General features: G+C 46.5%; 1 protein-coding gene across 5 annotated transcripts in view; it reads right to left on the reverse strand.

Moving 5' to 3' along the window:
• CAMTA1 (calmodulin binding transcription activator 1) overlaps nucleotides 1–19,550 on the reverse strand; it is a 680,765-nt gene that overhangs the window by 376,073 nt on the left and 285,142 nt on the right. For all 5 annotated transcript variants that reach the window (XM_077931429.1, XM_028740501.2, XM_028740502.2 and 2 more), the window contains exon 4: nucleotides 17,935–18,070. In XM_077931429.1, the coding sequence (XP_077787555.1) occupies nucleotides 17,935–18,070 (136 nt within the window). The remainder of the gene's footprint in view (nucleotides 1–17,934; nucleotides 18,071–19,550) is intronic.

Below are 19,550 nucleotides of genomic sequence, written 5' to 3' on the forward strand. Positions count from 1 at the left end.
AACAACAACAACCCAACAATAAATAGAAAACAGCAGCAAAAGGATATTGCAAAGAAGAATGAGCCACAGAGAGAGCCGTTCCACACTTAGTGCTAAAGAACAATTTTTTTTTTAAGTGAGATTTCTCTCTAGGAAACAACCCTATTCCCAGAGGTTTGAGCAGCAGAGATGCAGTTCCTTGGGAATTAATAATAAAAAGGTGAGTCAGTAATAAACTAAATTACAGGGAGCCTATCAGGAATTTCAGCATCTGAGAGCCAAAATTTTGCTGGGGGTTTTCTAAGCAAAGATAATGAGTTGTATAATTTATGCTGCCTAAAACATTTGCTAGATGTAACATGAAAGCGCAATATTTATTTGAGATGTATTAGGGAGTATAAAACGGGAGACAGGATATTTTCCCCAACACTCCTGCGTTCTTCTTTTCTTCTTCTCCTTCTATTAATAATTTTCTTGCAATTCTGAAAACACAGATGGGAGACACATGGCGAGTATTTACCGCAAAGAATGAAAATCCATTCAATATTGAGCTCACAAGTTTAAAAATGGATTTGCCAGAGAAATTACTTAAATTTACAAGACACAAATTACTAACAAAATATATATCGATCTCAGCACTGAAAAAATTATTTCACAAATTTGCAGATGTACTCATTGCATTATTTCATTGCTTAAAAATCCCTAAGTGGAAGAGGACAGTATTTCCCTTTTTGTCTTCTATAAACTTACGGTGACCTTTCGATTCAAAGGGTTATGCAAGTTCCCCCATTCCCTGTGATGATGCACAACGTATATACAGAGAGAGAGAGAGAGAGAGAGAGAGAGAGAGAGAGAGAGAGAGAGAGATACAGATATATAAATTTTTTGCAAGGCCATGTTAGAGAAGCAATTTAATCACCTCATTCGGGATGTATTAGAAGGGGGCTCTAAGTATCTTGACACTGCAGTGCTTAACGTAACTGTATTAAAGGACATTAAAAATGCAAGGAGAGATAATTAAGCAAAATAAATTAAATGCGCTTCCTGAAATATTCTGCAAGACAAACACTTTTTTGCTGCTTAAATGTTTTCCAGCAGATGTTCGCCTCTTCGCTTGCTTATCCTTCAGTGAAATTCAGAAGGCAAAATGTTGAGCAGCCCAAGCGCACTAGAGCTGGGTCTTAACATCCCTCCATAAATGTTACTGCAGCAAAAAAAATCCCAAGAGCAAGGAGACAAATTCTTCCAGCGTGGGTGGTGGGGTGGGAGTGGGACTGGGGTGCAGAGGCTTCATTCCCCCCCCCTTTCTGCTTTATTGCTGCAGAGAGAATGTTTTCCACAGTGCTCAGTTTTCTTGAGCCTCCATCCTGCTTGCATAGCAGGAAATCAACACAATGGGGAGGGGGGCAGGGGTGTATAAACGAGCCCTGAGCCCAAAATCCATTTGTGTGCTGCCACTGTGCTCTTATCAAAGCAGGGGACTGTAGTATCACCACCAAAACAGCTCTTGCACAAGCAGACCCATTAACAAAAAACAAAAAACCTCCAAGGTCACCAGGTGATTCTCCGCCTTTATCACAATTTCAGCTACAAGAAGCCCATAGACTGGAATGGTTGGGGGCCAGTTGAATCAAGCACTCCCCAGGACACACCAGACAGGAACACCCTGAATACAAGATCCTTAAAACTGGAACCCCTATGGTTTGTAGAAAACTGGATTCTACCAAGAGGCAAGCATGGACATAGCCAAAGGGGGGCAGAGGGGCATCGGGGCAGCTGTCCCCCCCTAAAACAATACAAATCAATACAAAGCTGAGGTTCTGCCCCCCCCCACAAAAGCCTGTGTCCCCCCCAACAAAAATCCTGGCTATGCCCATGGCACTCCATGCCCTTAAGAGCCACATTCCTAACACCCATCACAATCAAAGTGGCTGGTGAAAACTACCTGGTTACATCATTATGTAGGACTCCAGATCTCATTGGAGCAAGATGCTAACTCAGATGCCCAAGGTCTCCAGCAACTGATGGTATCTGTGTTTGGCTTCCACCCACCCCCTCAGGAGCTGACTCCCAGCAAAGTCCTGCTTTCAGTCAGGGTGAATCACTCACTCCTGATGTCAACGTCAGACGTATGTCAGCTTCCCTGTGTCCTCCTCTGCCTGCCTCCCTCAACCCACAGCAACTGGTGGGCAGATGAGGTCAAGTTGCTACAGGGGAGCTCAGCTAAGTGAAGAAGAAAACTTTCTGGAAGGAAACAGGACAGGCAGAGAGAGAAAATGGGTGAGAGGGAGAACACATTTCCAAGGATAGGGGGGGGGAGAGAATATGGTGCTTTCTAGTTTTCATTTACAAGACAAACAGGAACACTTGTACGGTTTGGCGAAGAAGGGATCAGCCAAGGTTTATTAGTAGTAGTACTATTAAGAATAAAAGAAACTTGCAAAAACAAAAACCTGGACCATTTGTTGGAAATGACTGTGTTCCTAGTGGTGGCACTGGAACTGGCCAATAGGTACTGGCAGGCGTTCCACAGATCATCATCGACTACAACAACACCACATTTAATAAGCCCCTACAATTTTCTAAGTGCTATACAGAAAACAAGACCATTCTTGCCAATCTAATAGACAAAGGGGGGGGGGGGGAATGAGGAGGGAAGAGAAAAGAGACTCAATGGAATTGCCTGCCAGAAGACACCGGGATGGTTGCTAACTTGGATGGGGATTCAACGGATTCATGGAGGAGGACAAGGCAAAGAGTTCTGCTGGAACATCCAGAGAAGCAGCATGGCTCTGGCACCAGTTCTTAGAGTGGACGAACAATGGGGCAGGATGCTGCCTTCATGCCTGGCTCATAAACACCTGGGGGAACCTGGCCAGATGCTGGACTTTGGATCGCTTCAGCAAGGCAGTTAAGAATGTGAGAGCATAAGAATAACCCTTAACTGCCTCTGACCGCAGAGGCAGAGCATAGCCACTGTGGCTGGCAGCTGTTGATAGCCCTGCCCCTCCACGAATTGGTCCCATCGTCTTCCAAAGCCATCTAAGTTGGTGGCTTACGCGGTCCTTATGTAGGTGTCTGCGACAATAATGCCTCTTTGGAACTCAACAGCTGTCGCTTCCTCCACCAACCCTACGCAAAACGCCAAAAGCTCCAAAAGTTGAGATTAGAAAGTCACCGGAAGGTTTCCTTACGAAAGCTGGAAGGCAGCAACCACAGCGGGTAATTCATGCAATTTATTTCATCTCATCTCTCTTAATCATGTAAAAAGCAAACAGGGGGAAGAAGAAGAAGAAGAAAACCTTCTCCAATCGAAGTTTGCACCCAGCGCAGCGTGGAAACTAATTGAGTGTAAAAAGGGTGGGGGTGGGGGGAGGCAAAAAAAGAAGTTGCTTTGCATCTTTCTCCCGGTTAAAGCCCATGTCGAGGCTGATTCTGCCTGCCTCTCGGCTTTTCCCTCTGTGGCTTTTGTTATAACTCAGCCCATTCACAATATGTTTCAAGAGGAATTAGCTGAAAAGAGACAGACAAAGAAATAGACTCTTTACTTCTTTGCGGATTTATTGCCATCTCCGACCCTTCTGGGGCTGCTTAAAACCATCAAGCAATTCCATCTGGTATTGAAAGTATTTTCATTTTCTAAACAAACACAGAGCAGTCCCTCAAAGGCAATCCCTGCTCTGCAATAGAAATAAAATGGCCCATCTAGTTCAGCATTTCTCTCCACCACCACCGCCACCACCCCCGCCACCGTCGCCGGGCAGATCCTCTGGGAACCTGAGAAGAGAAGCACAAAGAAGAAGTGCCCTCTCCCTGCTGCTTGCGCCAAGCAGAGGTAGACTGCCCCTGAACTTGGAAGCTCCATTTACTGGCTCAAAGGGCTCCTTAAACCACCAGCTCCCAGGAATTTGTCTCCGTAAACGTTATTATGAGTTCTGAGAAAAGGAAGTGAAGTGGTTTAAAACAGTTTGGGTGTTATGTATTTGGCAAAGCTCAAAGACATTCTCCCTCAAGCACTTAGAGCATCAACCTGCCACAAGAGAAAAAGTGTTTGCTTTTAATTTATGTTTCCGTGTATGAATACATTAGGATCCCCAATACAGAAAAGGGGATTATTGATATGCTCGTCCCCTTCTGAAGAGATCCTCCGGAGGCCCATTTGAGAATTAATAATAATCCATATTCCCCCTTCAGAAACTGTAAAAGGAGCTCTCCGATTTCCCTGGTGTGCCCTTTGATGCGTGAATCGTTAAGGAGCCGTAATGACCGTAAGTTCAGTATATCACACGCCGTGGCAAATATTTTCTGAAATAAATCCCAAATAATCAATTTGTGAAGAGTCAACATTTTTTAAACACTCCTTGTAATAAACCCCTGCCTCTCACATCCATCACCACCGAGGGTGCAGGATTTATGGCCACGCAGATTACAGAAAACAGACCGAGGCTTTTCTCCTACTGTCATGTAAATGCTTAAAACAGGAAAGACTAATATATGTGTCCTAAGGGGCAGGCGCTCTCTCCTTAATAAATGCACTGGCAAGCAAGGGGCTTCTATCTTTCTCTCTCCCCTCTCAACTCCAATCCTGGGAGATTTTAATCCCATTTTCACTTCAGAGGGCCCCTACAGGAGAGGGAAGAAAATTTGGGGGCAGGGAGATGGCAGGGCCTCCCCATTAGCTGTTCGGAAATATGAACGGCATTTTGCTCTTCATCTCCTGGAAAGCTTTCTATTTCAGCTGGTCTGGTCTCTACAAAGGCTCTTAGTTTCAAATAGCTTGATTTTCTCCTTCTCCCTTCCAGTCCTCTTTCCTCTTGTGCCATGTCTGCAGGCCACCAACACCTGACTGCCAGCCACTCCAGGAGCCTTTTTGGGCTGAAGAGTGGGAGGAAATGGTTTAAGTAAATAAAAATAATAATAGCATTCCCCACCATTTCACCTCCCCTCAACTTCTCCTCAAAAGCTGCTGACCAAAAACTTTGTCGCTGTCACTGGTGCTTTAGCAATGTCCAGATTAGACTACTGTAGAGCACTTTCCATGTAGGCCTGCCCTTGAAGGCTGTTTGTAAAATTCAAGTTATTCAAATTACTGCTGCTCATCTTTTGACTTGGACAAGCCAGTACCTGTGCAAGATGTCTCTTCTACTGTGTTGCTTATTACTATGTTTGCAAACCTAATTTGAGGTGCAATTTTTAAATGTGTAACCTACCTTAAGAGCCACTCCCTTTTCGAGATCTCCAGGGAAAGGTCACAAAATCTACTAGGCAGGGCCTTCTTAGTCATTGCCCCAACATGTGGGGTGCTTTCCACTCTTAGGTGTACCTGAATCCTCCTCACTGGATGCTTTCAAAAGCAGGTAAAATCCCTCCTGCTCCGCCTCTTCTTTGAGATCATACCAATGATGAACCGCATCTAAGTTGCTTATTTCTACTGTTACTGGTTTCACCTGTCATCTTATGAGTCTTTATACTGTAAACTGTTTCATGTCTCTATTTTGAAAAGCAGTGTATTAAGAGCACAATGTAAATGAAATTACAGCACAATCCTGGGCTAGCCTGAAGCTCCACTGAGTTCAGCAGGACTTACTCCTGGGTAAATGGGCAGGATTCCACTTTTTGGCTGCATTTGGCAAAAGCTTTTGAATTTCACTGAAATCTGCATCAAGCCAAAGGAACATTCAGAGCATAGGGTAATAACACCACCTAGCATTTAGAGAGCACTTTAAGAGTTTTGCATGTATTAACTTAGGAATCCTTACAAATAACCCTTTAAGGCAGGCCAGCACTATTATCCTCACATTTTGCGTAACTTGTCAGTGTGTGTGTGATGGGGAGAGAGGGGTCTTTTTTCATGGTCTGAGACTCTGAAAACATTGGGTGGAACTCAACTAATTTTTTCTCAAAGTAGACCCTCTGCGATTAACTTAGCTAGGCCTGTTAGTTTCAACAGGTCTACTCTAAGTAAAACTCAGTTGAATACCACCCACATACTTCACAAGAAACTGGGATGCCCAATTTCAACAGTCATGGCACAACTCTCCGCACAAGTTCAGCCACAGGCTCTAGCGCATTGTCGCTACCACAAAGGTACATTGGTTGTCATGTCTCTCAATCCCTCAGCTTCCTATGACAGCACCTTCAGAGTTGAGGGATCTCTCCAGATGAGGGCGAACACTGACCCCAAACCAATACGAGACCTTGCACTTGAAGCATCTTGAAGAGTCCTCTGGCAACTGGAGTCAGGTGGGCTGCCATGTCCACACCTAGATGACTCCCTGCAGCTCTTAGAGGGCTCAGCGGGAGGCCACAACACCTTTCAGGTCAAGGTTGGCCTCTTTGCTTTAGTGCCTGAGTGTCTGCAGGAGGACAACACCTCTTTCCTTTGGGACCTGTCCTTGGTCCTGAAAGGGATGTCCCACCACTACCTGCACAAGGCCAGTATCCTGCAGTGCTTGGCCAGTGCCCCATGAATTATAGCCTACCTAGGACTGGATGACAGCAATCTATATTCTGCCATGATGGGGTGGCTAACTCCTAGTCCACAGGCATGATGTGCCCCTCCCAAAAATAAATAAAACACAGAGCAGTTTTTTCCACCGCCCCCCCCCCATGCTTTTGTTGGTGGTAACAGAAAGGGGGACGTGGCGATAGCCAGAGAGGTTTAAAACTCTCCTGCCAGCTTGGCGCCCTTAAAGGTAAAGGTAAAGGGACCCCTGACCATTAAGTCCAGTCGTGGACGACTCTGGGGTTGTGGCACTCATCTCGCTTTATTGGCCGAGGGAGCCAGCGTACAGCTTCCGGGTCATGTGGCCAGCATGACTAAGCTGCTTCTGGCGAACCGCAGCAGCTCACGGAAACGCCGTTTACCTTGCCGCCGGAGCGGTACCTATTGATCTACTTGCACTTTGATGTGCTTTCGAACTGCTAGGTTGGCAGGAACTGGGACCGAGCAACGGGAGCTCACCCCGTCACGGGGATTCGAACCATGAACCTTCTGATCAGCAAGCCCTAGGCTCTGTGGTTTAACCCACAGCGCCACCCGCATCCCACTTGGTGCCCTTATTGGGATGCAAATCACTTCCTTCCCATCATTAGATTGATCACTCGATTAGCAGGGATCCTTATGAACTAAGAATGGGGAGGAATGGGGAGGCAGCACACATGGCCCCCACAGGGATCATAGCCCCCCCCCGGTCAAAAACATCCAGTTACCCCAGCCATAATGCCTGCAGCCTGGTGGGGGGAGGCAGGAGGTGGTCTTGGAATAAGACCAAGCTGTTCCGTAAACACAAAATCTTTTGGGTGTTGAGCCAAGCACCATCCTCTGCAAAGGCCAGCTCAGTGTGGCTGCATTGAAGCAGCCACCCGGCCTCCTCCTCTAAGTGGCCCTCATTCTATTTTGCTGAAATGCATTAAGCAGCCGGTCTGAACAACATGAACCTAATTAGTTTGCAAACTACACAGCTCACCTCCGATGGAGAGAAAGACCCATGTTAAATTAAAGCAGATCAGAGCATCCTAGGAATAGTTTTGCAAGATTAGCTCTGGTCTCACAAGTTGCTTCGTCCTCCGGTAATAACCCGGGAGTGCGTTTTGCCGACAGCTGCAAGGAACCGAGTAATGCCAGCATATATTCCTGCAATTTTGGATCCAGCTGGGGATCCTTTACATACAGAACGCCAGAAAAGCCCCACTGGTCACCTGCAAACTGGGGGTGGCTTTGGAAAATAAAATAAAAAGGCAGCGTGTTCTCAGGCAGGGCTTCCTTTGCTCCCAAGCTGTGTTGGTAATAATAATATCCTATTATCACCAAGGTTATCCTGGCATTGCAACATCCAGCCTGCATGTAATAGTTAGACTGAAACACCACAAAAGCCTTTTGTGGGCTGGTTTCCTCCCTCCCCCCACCCACTTTTTGACAGAAATGTTCTAGCGCTTACCAAGCAATAAGAAAATTTATTTTCTTTTTTTCCCCCATCCATCCATACAGGGAGATCTGTATTGTAACAATAATAATGAAAGGCTTGCATGCAAAACTGACACCGTGCGGCCACTTTCCCCCCACCTCAGTGAATTTTTTTTGTTTTAATGAAGTTCAAAACAGGTATGGCGCAGCTATAAAGAAAGCAGAATGTATTGAACGTGCCACAAAATACTGACTCCAGAGCTCGTTTAAAGAAACATGGGTGCCCAGCTGCATGGGTGCCCTGAAGGCCAGCATAAGAAATTGGCAAACTGTCCCACTTGAGGTATGAACCCCTTCCCCCCTGAGAATTTTCTGTTTAGACACTGGCAGAATCCATCAACATTTCTCGTATATTTTGCCTGCCCTTCATCAATCAACGTTCCCAGGACAGGTCACAACACACACCCAGCAATTCAATTCAACAACCGCAAAAGCAATTACTACCTGAAAGTTCCCTTGGAGGAGATCAGATTCTAGTTCCAGATTTCAAAGAAATGCAAGAAGAGCTCTGCAGCTGGTAAGGCCAAAAGGATAATTTTTGTCCCATATATTTCTTTGCATGGCAATCAGCCTGATGCTTCCAGCAGGGGCGAAACTAGGCTTTATTTCACCTGGGTCAAAGATGCAGTTTGGCACACACACCTTGCACGGATTTGCGTACACACAGAGAGACAGACACACACAGGCCAGGAGTCTCAATGGCACCCCTCTGGAGGTTTCACCCGGGTCAAGAAACCCGCCTACCCCACCCCTCGTAGCTGCGGCACTGCCTCCAGGAAGCTCACCACCAGCAGCAATTTGATGTTCACAGAACTGCTTACTTTGTGGTACACTGCCTCTAAGCAAGGAGGTTACACATTGCCATGATGTTGTGTTCCTCCACCACCATCTAGGCTTTATCCTTAGCAAAACCTCCTTCCTCGCCCCAGAATAGCTTCCCGACTCACAATCCCCAGCTAGTGCTGTGCTAAACCTGCCCTCCGGTTTCCCAAAACCATTCTTTCTCTACAGAATTGGCACCTGCTTCTCCAACTTTTGCCTGCCAGCAAAAGGAAAGCAGAGAGGGGTCCAGCCTAGCCTCCCGTGGAAGTGAGTTGCATAATTTGGGAGCTACCACCAAGAAGGCCCCCTCTCAGGCGGCGGGACTGAGAGAAAGGCTGCCACGAAGATCTCAGAAGCCCAGGCAGGCTCATATAGCGAGGCAGGGTCCTTCAGAAAGCCTGGCCCCAACATTTATCCAAATTAAATGACAAAACCCATCTTATTACTTTATTTCTTTAGTCGTTTTCTACATTAAAAGCATCTCTTACCGAGCATTAACATTTAAAAAACAACAACCCACCGCTCAATGCTTTTATTCTTTCCCCCACCCCAAACAAGAAGGGGGAGGTCCATTCTGCATTCAAAACACATCATTCCTGGATATTTATAGAACTTTATGCACAAAGAATAAGGCAGGCCCATTAACTAAACCACCCAGCTGTAAATTCAGCGCCGTGTCAGCCCAGAAAGACGACGGTGCGACTTCCAACATTTAGCTTTACCTCTATTTATTAGCTGAATTTTTTAATTATGGCAAATTGATTATGAACACACCACCAGGGATTCTAACTAATTAGAAGTTCAAGGAGGACGATGATTTGGGGGAATCTTCGGCAGCTTCTGCCAAGAGATATAAATACAGCAGGGCCAATTGAATCCTCATGGCTGGGGCTGCCTCCTAAAATCTTTTCTCCTCTTTTTTGGTTTTGCTTTGTTTTAAAGGACTGCAGGCCATGTAAGCTAGGAAAGCAACAGGGAGCCAGGGAATGAACAGGAACCCTTCCCCGGGAATCTCCCATTCTCCTGGGCCACAGCAACACACACTCACTGAGCAACGTCAAAACTCAGGGCTTGAGCACCTACTCTGAATGGAGAAGGTCCCAGATTCCAGCATCTCCTAGGTAAGGACTGGGACGACTCCTGGTCTGAAACCTCGGAGAGCTGCTGCCAGCCAGTGTTGACAACACTAAGCTACATGGACCAGTGGCCGGGGCTCTATATAAGGCAGCTTCCAACGCCTTAAGGGAAGGGGTAGAATGCTTACCGTATTTTTCGCTCTATAAGACGCACCAGACCACAAGACGCACATAGTTTTTGGAGGAGGAAAACAAGAAGAAGAAAAATCTGAATCTCAGAAGCCAGAACAGCAAGAGGGATCGCTGCGCAGTGAAAGCAGCAATCCCTCTTGCTGTTCTGGCTTCTGGGATAGCTGCGCAGCCTGCATTCGCTCCATAAGACGCACACACATTTCCCCTTACTTTTTTAGGAGGAAAAAGTGAGTCTTATAGAGCAAAAAATATGGTACTTTGCAGGAAGAAGGCATCTCCAAGGAGGGATGGGAAAGACCCTGCAGAACCAGAGCCAATCAGTGTAGAGCAAGGATGAGGAATCGGCAGCTCTGGTCAGGCCTGGTCAGCACAGACAATGGTCAGGCATGATGGGAGTTGTGGTCCACGGACAAGGAGAGGGAAGCATGTTGGGCATTCCTGGTGTAGGCAGAACTGAAGAAGATGACCTGACTCAGAATTCACAGTGTTGTGAATTCAGGGGATCAGTCTGGAAGATACCTATGGGGCCCTTCCAAACCTATGCTACTGTTTACATGGGGTAGAAGCTGTAACAGGAAAGAAGTCAAACAAGTAATAAATAATAATAATAATAATAATAATAATAATAATAATAATAATAATATAATATTATTTATACCCCACCCATCTGGCTTGGCTTCCCCAGCCACTCTGGGCAGCTTCCAACCAAATATTAAAATACAGTAATATATCAAACAGTAAAAGCTTCCCTGAACAAGGCTACCTTCAAATGTCTTCTAAAAGTTTGGTAGTTGTTGTTCTTTTTCACATCTGGTGGGAAAGCGTTCCACAGGGCGGGTGCCACTACCGAGAAGGCCCTCTGCCTGGTTCCCTGTAACTTGGCTCCTTGCAGTGAAGGCCCTCAGCGCTGGACCTCAGTGTCCGGGCTGAATGATGGGGTAATAGTCTTCACTGCTCAGCTAAGTATCTGGCACTTGCATACCCAAGGAGGTTGCTCTGTTGCCATGGAGACAAATGGGGGGGGGCTTTTCCCACCTCACTTGGGAATAAGCCAAGGTGGGCTGTGTGTGTGTGTGTGTGTGTGTGTGAGAGAGAGAGAGAGAGAGAGAGAGAGAGAGAGAGAGAGAGAGAGATTATGGCTGATGCTGAAAGCTGGGGAGACACAAAGGCTTGTCTTGCTCCAAGCTGGACCCAAAACTGTGACTTGCGGCTTCGCTGGAAACCAGATGGGGGGAGCCATGCTGTGAGCCCCTCCACCCTATGCTCAGCTTGTATGTATGTGCAAATAAAACCATATGTCCTAAAGACACCACAGTCTCCATTGACCTTCCTTCCAAGGAAACCAAACCCTGGGCAAGTACAGGCACCCATGGAGCCTCTCACTGCTCATTGATTGGGGTGTGTGCAACCATTTGTTCCTTGTGGTAGACAGCATGCTTTGCAACCCCAGGAGACCCCAGGTTCAATGCTTGGCAGCCTCAGAAAGGCTGGGAATCCTCTTGAAACCCTGGAGAGGGCTTGCCAGTGTTAGATGGATCAATGGTCTGACTTGAAGAAGCCTCATCAAACTTCCACTTGACTGCCCACTTCAAATTTTGGGGATCTTTGCTCTGGCCGTCTCTCCCGCCTCCAACAGCAAATCAAAACCTTTAAAGCAATCGGTGCAGTTTGGCCCTTTCTATTCACGAGTGACTCCACCTCCCAACACACTGCTGACAACCCCACAATTAGAGCATTTCCACCAACGCAGAGATGTGGTTGTCAAAAGATTGATCCCGCTCCTTCTCATGTATTACTTGAGCATAACCTGCACTTCGTTCATTTGTAAAGCTTATGAATCACCTTTCTGTAATAATAATAAAAATAAAACCACCCGAGGCAATGTAAAACAACAGCAATCGCGCGTCATGTTCACAAACCCAACCATGCACACAAATGGTTGTTGTTCATCATGGCACAATTAATTATTTTAATTGCACATCGTGTTCCCCCATTCAAAGCAGCGCCGGTCTCAATCATCGCAACAGATCACATGCACAACTGGCTTGCATAGCTCCCCCACCCCCTGCAAATCTGGCGTTAGTATTTGTGAACCTGCTGTCTTCTTGGAGCATTTATCCCACAGTATGAAATTCTTTGGGGACCTGCAACAAAGTGTTGCAGTGTGTGTTTCACCCTGACTCTCTAACAAAGGGTGGTTCTGTTCAGGGACATCCTCCTCCATTCCATGGGTTTTCTGTTTTCTTTTCCCACTGACACTTAACATTCCGTGGCTACTGAGCATGCTCAGTCCTCATTGTAATGCTTTTTCTTGAGGAGACACACCTTAGATCTTTTTAGAAAAGAAGATACATCGTACTTCTGAGAGCTTTGGGGTCCCCTTGGATCAGCTGACACCTCTCCCATGTTCCTCATTGGCCTCCCTTCAGCACTGTGTTTTTTATGAGCCTTCTGTCAACCCCAATAAAGAGTTCCTCCTCTAGCAGCAAATCAGAGCCAGAGTTGTTTGTCAGAGCCATTATTTCTCACCCTCTTAATACCTAATGTGGCAAGTGCCCTGCTGCAGATGGGAGCCCCTTTCCCCTGCTAGTCCTCCCTGTAAAAGTCCACATAAAGACCATCTCATTCAATTACAGTGAGAATGAAGCCGTAAAAGGCGTAATGTCACTGCTGGGACAGCGTAAATGTGGGGAGGAGGGCAAGTTGCTAAGCAATTGAAGGTGTTGTTTCATTCGGGGTGTTTTTACCTTCAGGTAACCTATTCCACATCAAGGAAGCTGGACCTCTGACCAAGATCTACTGGGGTGTTCAAACAGCAGATGCAGAGTGAGAACAGACAGTCTTCTTGTTCTCCTTGCTGCTGCTGCTGCTGCTCCTCCAAGTACCCCAGGGAAAACTGCCAAGGCGGGGCTCTCCTCTCCTTGGTTTTTGCTTTGCCTAAATCCAGAGCTTTCCATTGGTCTCCCTTGAATTCCACTTGGTTAGTCCCAACCCACTTACCAGTCAGTCCAAGGTTATTCTGGATTTTATTCATCCTGCCTCCTAAAGAATCAGCCTCTCTCTCTCTCTCTCACTTTCTGGTCATCCAGAAATCTGACAATGCCTCCTTCCACCCCTTCAAAGATGTCAACTGATGCACGTGCTTAAAAAACCCCAACAACAACCCCAGCTCACCATTAAATCTGGTTATATGTCAAACACTTAGACCAACCTTCTCCCTTCCAGATGTTGTTGGGACGCCAGCTTCCAGCATCCCTAGCCAGCCATCCTGACTAGTGGTCAGGGATGACCTGGAGGGCACCAGGTTGGGAAAGGTTGGACTAAGTGCAAAAACACTCTCCTCTGATCTCTCTAGTTTATGTCCATCCCTCTTTGACTGAGAGGTTGACTGAGAGCAGTAGGAGCTGGCGGTCGAATCCGTGGCCAGTCTGCTCCTGTCGAATCGACAAGTAAACTCGATGTGGAAGGAACCGCAGCAATGCAAAATCCATCTTTGCTTGATTTTTAATCTAATCCCTCAGAGTGTTTTCAGCTCCTTCGGGTTTGTACAATTCAATAAGCATACCGCCGCTCCTTCATCTCAGACGTTTCAAGAGAGCTCTAATGGCAACCCAAAGACTGAGCAAATTCCACCTGACAAACACCGCTGACACACAAGGATACTCCTCACTTTCTGAGTGATGCTAGGCTAACAGATATCCCACATGCAAATACTCCCCCCCAGGGGGGGCGGGTCATGTCTTTTCCGAATGGCATAGGAGCACTGAACAGCCTGGTTCCCCTGCTTGGTGGCCCAGATGAGATTGCTCAGAGGAGATGGGGGACTGAGAACCTGTGTGAGTGGCAGAGGGCCTGATTACCCTGAGAGTCTAGATCAGGGTTTCCCAAACTTGGGTCTCCAGCTGTTTTTGGGCTACAACTACAACCATCCCTAGTTAGCAGGACCAGTGGTCGGGAATGATGGGAACTATAATCCCCAAACAGCCGAAGAGCCAAGTTTGGGAAACCCACTCAAAATGCCTCCTAAAAACATTTAGCAAAAGACATAATCAGGGCCAGTATTTCTGTGCCCCATGCATGGGGTGGCCAGTGACTTGGAGGGTTGTCATTTTGTGCATTTTTACAATGTTAATGTGGTTTAATTTATTTATACCTTTGTGCCCCACTTCAGGATGCTGCATAAAAACACCTGAACAAATGAATAAGAATACCCAGAGAGATGAGGTCACAATAATCCATCTGAACCAATGTTTCCCAACCTTTTGTCTCCAGCTGTTTTCAGACTACAATTCCCTTCATCCCCGACCACTGGTCTTGCTAGCTAGGGATCATGGGAGTTGTGGTCCAAAAACAGCTGGCGACCCAAGGCTGATCTGGACCCAAACACTGATCTGGACCAATATTCTGTACTGATAGTGGCCAAACAGATGCTCCTATGGGAAGCCCACAGGCAGAACTTGAATGCAGTAGTACTCTCCCCAGTTGCAATCCCCAGCAATTGGCATTCAGAAACATACTGCCTGCTACAGATTGAATACAGCCATTGTATCTCATTGTATCTCATAAGGAAAACCTGTTGGATCAGGCCAATGGCCCATCTGGTCCAACGTCCTGTTTAGACAGTGGCCAACCAGATGCCCAGATGCGAAGCAGGTCCTGACCACGACTGCAGTCTTCGTAGCTTTGATCCCCAGAAACTGGCATTCAGAGACACACTGCCTTCTACAGTGGAGGTAGAAGACGGCCTTATCCCCTCCCTTAAGATCCTAAGGAGAGCCTGAGGGATGAGGCCAATGATTCATCTAGTCCGGCATCTTGTCCTCACCAGATGCTGGTAGGAAACCGGCAAGCGGGACCTGAGCACAAGAACTTCCCCCCATGGCTTGCTGCAAATGGTATTTGAAAGCATGACGGAAATTTGTCTAAGGTAAAGGTAAAGGGACCCCTGACCATTAGGTCCAGTCGTGGCCGACTCTGGGGTTGCAGTGTTCATCTCGCTTTGTTGGCCGAGGGAGCCAGCGTACAACTTCTGGGTCATGTGGCCAGCATGACTAAGCCGCTTCTGGTGAACCAGAGCAGCACACGGAAATGCTGTTTACCTTCCTGCCAGAGCGGTACCTATTTATCTACTTGCACTTTGACGTGCTTTTGAACTGCTAGGTTGGCAGGAGCAGGGACCGAGCAACGGGAGCTCACCCTGTCGCGGGGATTCAAAACGCCGACCTTCTGATCGGCAAGTCCTAGGCTCTGTGGTTTAACCCACAGCGCCACCCGTGTCCCTGTTGCAATTTGTCTAAGCCCCTCTAAAAACCATCCAAGTCAGAAGCCAGCAATCCAGCTTGCCACAGTGAATTTTGTAACTCAGCTATGCATTGTGCGAAGAAGACACTTGTTTCTCTTCTCTTTCTGCACATTACTAGGGAAACAGGATGACAGAAGTCATGCACTCCACTGCAGTGGGGGCTGAGACCCTGGAGGAAGCACTGGATCGGTATAATATCAGTCTGCCCCAGTACACACACAAAAAAATATGTCAAGTAAGAAGTCCTTCTCCCACAAGATGAAGCAGCAATGGAAACCATAGCAAACAGGGAAATGGCTGGTGGGCTACTGGTATGTCATGAAAGCAGACAGCTACAGCTCTGGCCTCAAGTGGGCTCCCCGCTTCTCCGCTCAGGAATTGCATTTGCCTGGTTGACACAGCCATCGCTTCGTTGCCCTGTGTCAGGAGGAACCGGCAAGTGACACGCAGCTTTCAATATTCATGAGCAGCCTAATCAATGCCCAGCGTCTGGGAGCTGGGAGTCTGTGGCAACAGGATAATCTGCATCTTAATGGGCACCAGAACGAAGTGAATTGCAAGAGAAGGGTGTCCGGCAAGAGTTTTCCATTGATTTGTGACTGCACTGCCTTGTCATTAGGCAGAAAGACACAGAGAGCACAGACCTTCATGCTTCTGCTGCTGAGAAAACCCACCCAATCGCTACCCAAATGCCACTTTTGTCAAAGATGCAGAAACGGCCAGGCAGCCCGAAAAGGACTTTAGACTTCTTTGGGCCAAAATCCACAGCAGAGCAACATGCAAATAAGGCCACGGGGTGGGGAGGTGGCAATGGAAATGCTTCCCCCGTACGCCCCACAAACCACGGCAGCGCCCAATCTGACTTGTGCCATGGAAAGGGGCTACCCTCCTGCCGAATTAGATTCAGCTCTGTCATTAATCGCGTCACCAGCGGGGGTGGGGGATGAGTTAGAATTTAAGATGGTCTGATGGTGACACACACAGTGTTTCCATGGATCCCTCCAGGGGCAGTTTAATTATTAAGTATTGAGTGGGAAAAGCACATCTCTAATGGCTAATGGTCATTACAGCTGCTTAGCATTCTGGAAAGCAATTTCAGTGTGGATGAGAGGTACCACCAGGCATCATATCCCTTTAAAATCCTGACATGTATTAGGCACATGCTTTATTTTATATTTATATCCTTTAAAAAAGAAGAAGAAGAAGAAGAAGTCAAAACTAGCACAACGTAGCAGAACCTCAAACTTTAAAATACAAGGAGAATCAATCACAACCACGACATGCAGTCCCTTGTGAAGCAACTGAATAATAAAATACAGTAACGTATAAACTTCTGTTATATTGATGGGACTTTGTACACTCTCTTTTACATCTGAACAAATCTGTTTTGTTTTTTAAAGCTGTCGCTCTTCCCTGGCTCCAGAAGCCATTTCTTCTCAAGCACTTATTTTGGAAACCAAGAGCAGGACGAATTGAAATTCGCTTGCATGCACAACGCTGGTATCACCAGTAACTCACTTGTGAAACTTTTTCGCCATTGATGTAATTCACAATTGCAATGATGATGATAATGAAGAAGAAGAAGAAATGAACTCAATCACAATAAGGGTTTAGGGTTTTTTTAACCTGTTAAGCAATAAACAGCTTTCAAAAGCTTCCATAAAAAAACTGTCATCAGGGAGACAAGAATTCCCCAAAGCATCACTCATCTTTCAAGACGCAAGGATAACACGCACACTGAGAGAACTCAAAAAGCTCTGCAAGAGAAAAGCACAGAATCAAGTCCCTTCCAAACTGTCACAACTCCTTCCAACTCCAACTAGTTAGATTCTTAACTGTGGCTTCCATTAGCCCCATAACCAAGTCGCAAGGACTCTCCAGAGCAGTGTTAGAAACTCAGATATGAAAGCTAGGAGCTAAATGGCACCTTAAACCTAGGTTAAGGGCACAACGAAGGAAGTCTAGGCCCAGTTTATATATATATATATATATATATATATATATATATATATATATATATATAAAACAAGAATACAAAGCTGAAAATGAATGAGCTGTAACCAAAATATTATGTTCATTTTTCATATGGTCTAGTCCTTTCTCCGCCCACCCACCCCCCAAATATTCTTAAGAGAGTCTCTTCCCCAATCTTCAGAGAGTAGCCGGAAGTGGGGAGGCAGGAAAAGGTCCTCCTTTCCTTCCACTTTGCAGTTTTAATCTGAAATCTTAGGCGCAGTATCGCTCCCAGAGCTCAGAAACTGCTCACGCTAATGAAATTAGCTGTCGCAAAATGTGCCTAGAACAATGGGAGTTTCGAACACTGCTCCAGAGTGCTGGGTTTAGCCCTACACCAACAGAAACAACCTCTTGCTCACAAAACAAACCCTAACAGCAATAGGAGTCTCTCCTACAATAACAGGGATTACGGTCACACATGAAGGTAGCCTTTTACAAGTAAGTGGAGCAGAGCATTTTAAAATACATATAAATGGACACAACATTTTTTTAAAAAAAAACAGCAACATCCTACTTGGTCAGCCGATGCAACGAGACATGGCAGCCCCCGCAATGAAGCCCCCCTCGCCTTGTGCACCTACCTCCACCCCCTGAACCTTCAGCTTCATATGATCTTCTCGGGTGGTCTTCCCGTCTTTCCGCTTCTTCCAGCAATATCCATCTTTCCTGTATTTCACCTTCTTCCTGTTGTAGAGGATCATAGAGCCATTCTGAGGCCTGGAAAACAAAAGGAGGGTGGCTCATCAGAGAGGCCGAGCAAATCTGCGTTCACACCCAACACCTGGGATGCTGCTGCCTCAAAGCTGTGAGTGAGTCCCATACACACACATGCACAGAGAGAGGAAGGTTCAGCCGTCAATTACCAGGGGTAGATAACTCACTCCTATAAGGTGACCAACAGCAGTTACTGTAGAAAGGAAATATTCTCCGTATGGCAGAAAATTATCACCTACCTAGTATTCCTCCTCCCTGCACCTCTCCCAAACCCCACCTGGAAATTTCTCCCTAAAGAATGAAACCTGTCAATCAAAGTTCTTGCAGTGCAACAGCTAAGAATGAGAGTTCAGAGGAGGCAGCGCAGTAATCCAGCATAGCATTGTGACAGAGAGCATGAGCTATGAGCTGGATGCCCTTGGTTCAAATCTCAGGACAGCCATGGAGATGCTCAGTGGCCTTTGTCAAAGTCCTCCCCCGCCCCCAATACACACACAATCTACAAATAAGAGGACAAGCCGACTTGCCTGGATTGCCCAGACAATGTACGCAAAGGGCTTTAAACCAAAGTGCCACACTTTGGGGGGTTTTAAAGGTATCTGGGAGAACTTGCTGGAGGGATTCTAAAAGCCCAGGAAGCCAACACAGCAAAAACTCCTTCCAAGGGTAGACTGTGAAGAACTCCTTCTCCCCTCCCCATAACCAGGAAGGAGCTGCAGAAGGTGTGGGAATTCTGGATTGCAGTGGGGTGGGGAGGTCATATTTTGGAGGTGCTCCCTGCAGCTATCAATGAAGCAGCACCAGCACTTAGCAATGTTCCCAGCTTGTCTCAATAACAATTTGGGCTGCCTGAGCATCCCCCCAAACTTCTTGAAATATTCCAGAGATTGCTTGCTTGGCTTTGAGTATCTGAAAGGGCTCAAAAGGCCCCAGTTGGTTTTGTGCATCCCATTCCTCCCCAACCAACGAACCTTTCCACTCACATTGAAAATCATAATTAAGAACATCATTTTCAACCCATTCATCCACAGGGGCACCTGCCTGCCTGCCTGCAAGCACTTCCTGGTGGTGGTGGTTACCTCCCCCTCCCACTATGCCAAGAGTTGGTTGATTGATTGATTGATTGATTGATTGGTGACTGATTGCTGTTAAGGAAGGCAGGCACTGGCAGAGGAGAAGGCATGGAAGAATCTGCCCATTCCAGTTTTTCCCTCCACTTCTAATTTTTCTAGTCAGTTCATCCCAGTTTATTAAAAAACAGTCCTCACAAAAACTTGTCAGCATTTTGAAGTGCATCTCCCAAGTATCCATATTTTTTGCATGCAATTTCCCCTCCTATATTTTTGGATGTTATTTTCACTAATTGCATGCATTTCCATGTACACGTTTCTTGGGTGGAGCTGGCCACCACAAAATGTGGAAGAATGAACAAACTTCAAAGTGCAGCTGCTGTTCCCCCCCTCTTCTGCATATGTTTTTGGGA

The sequence above is a fragment of the Podarcis muralis genome, chromosome 7, assembly GCF_964188315.1.
Source record: "Podarcis muralis chromosome 7, rPodMur119.hap1.1, whole genome shotgun sequence".
Taxonomy (NCBI): Eukaryota; Metazoa; Chordata; class Lepidosauria; order Squamata; family Lacertidae; genus Podarcis; species Podarcis muralis.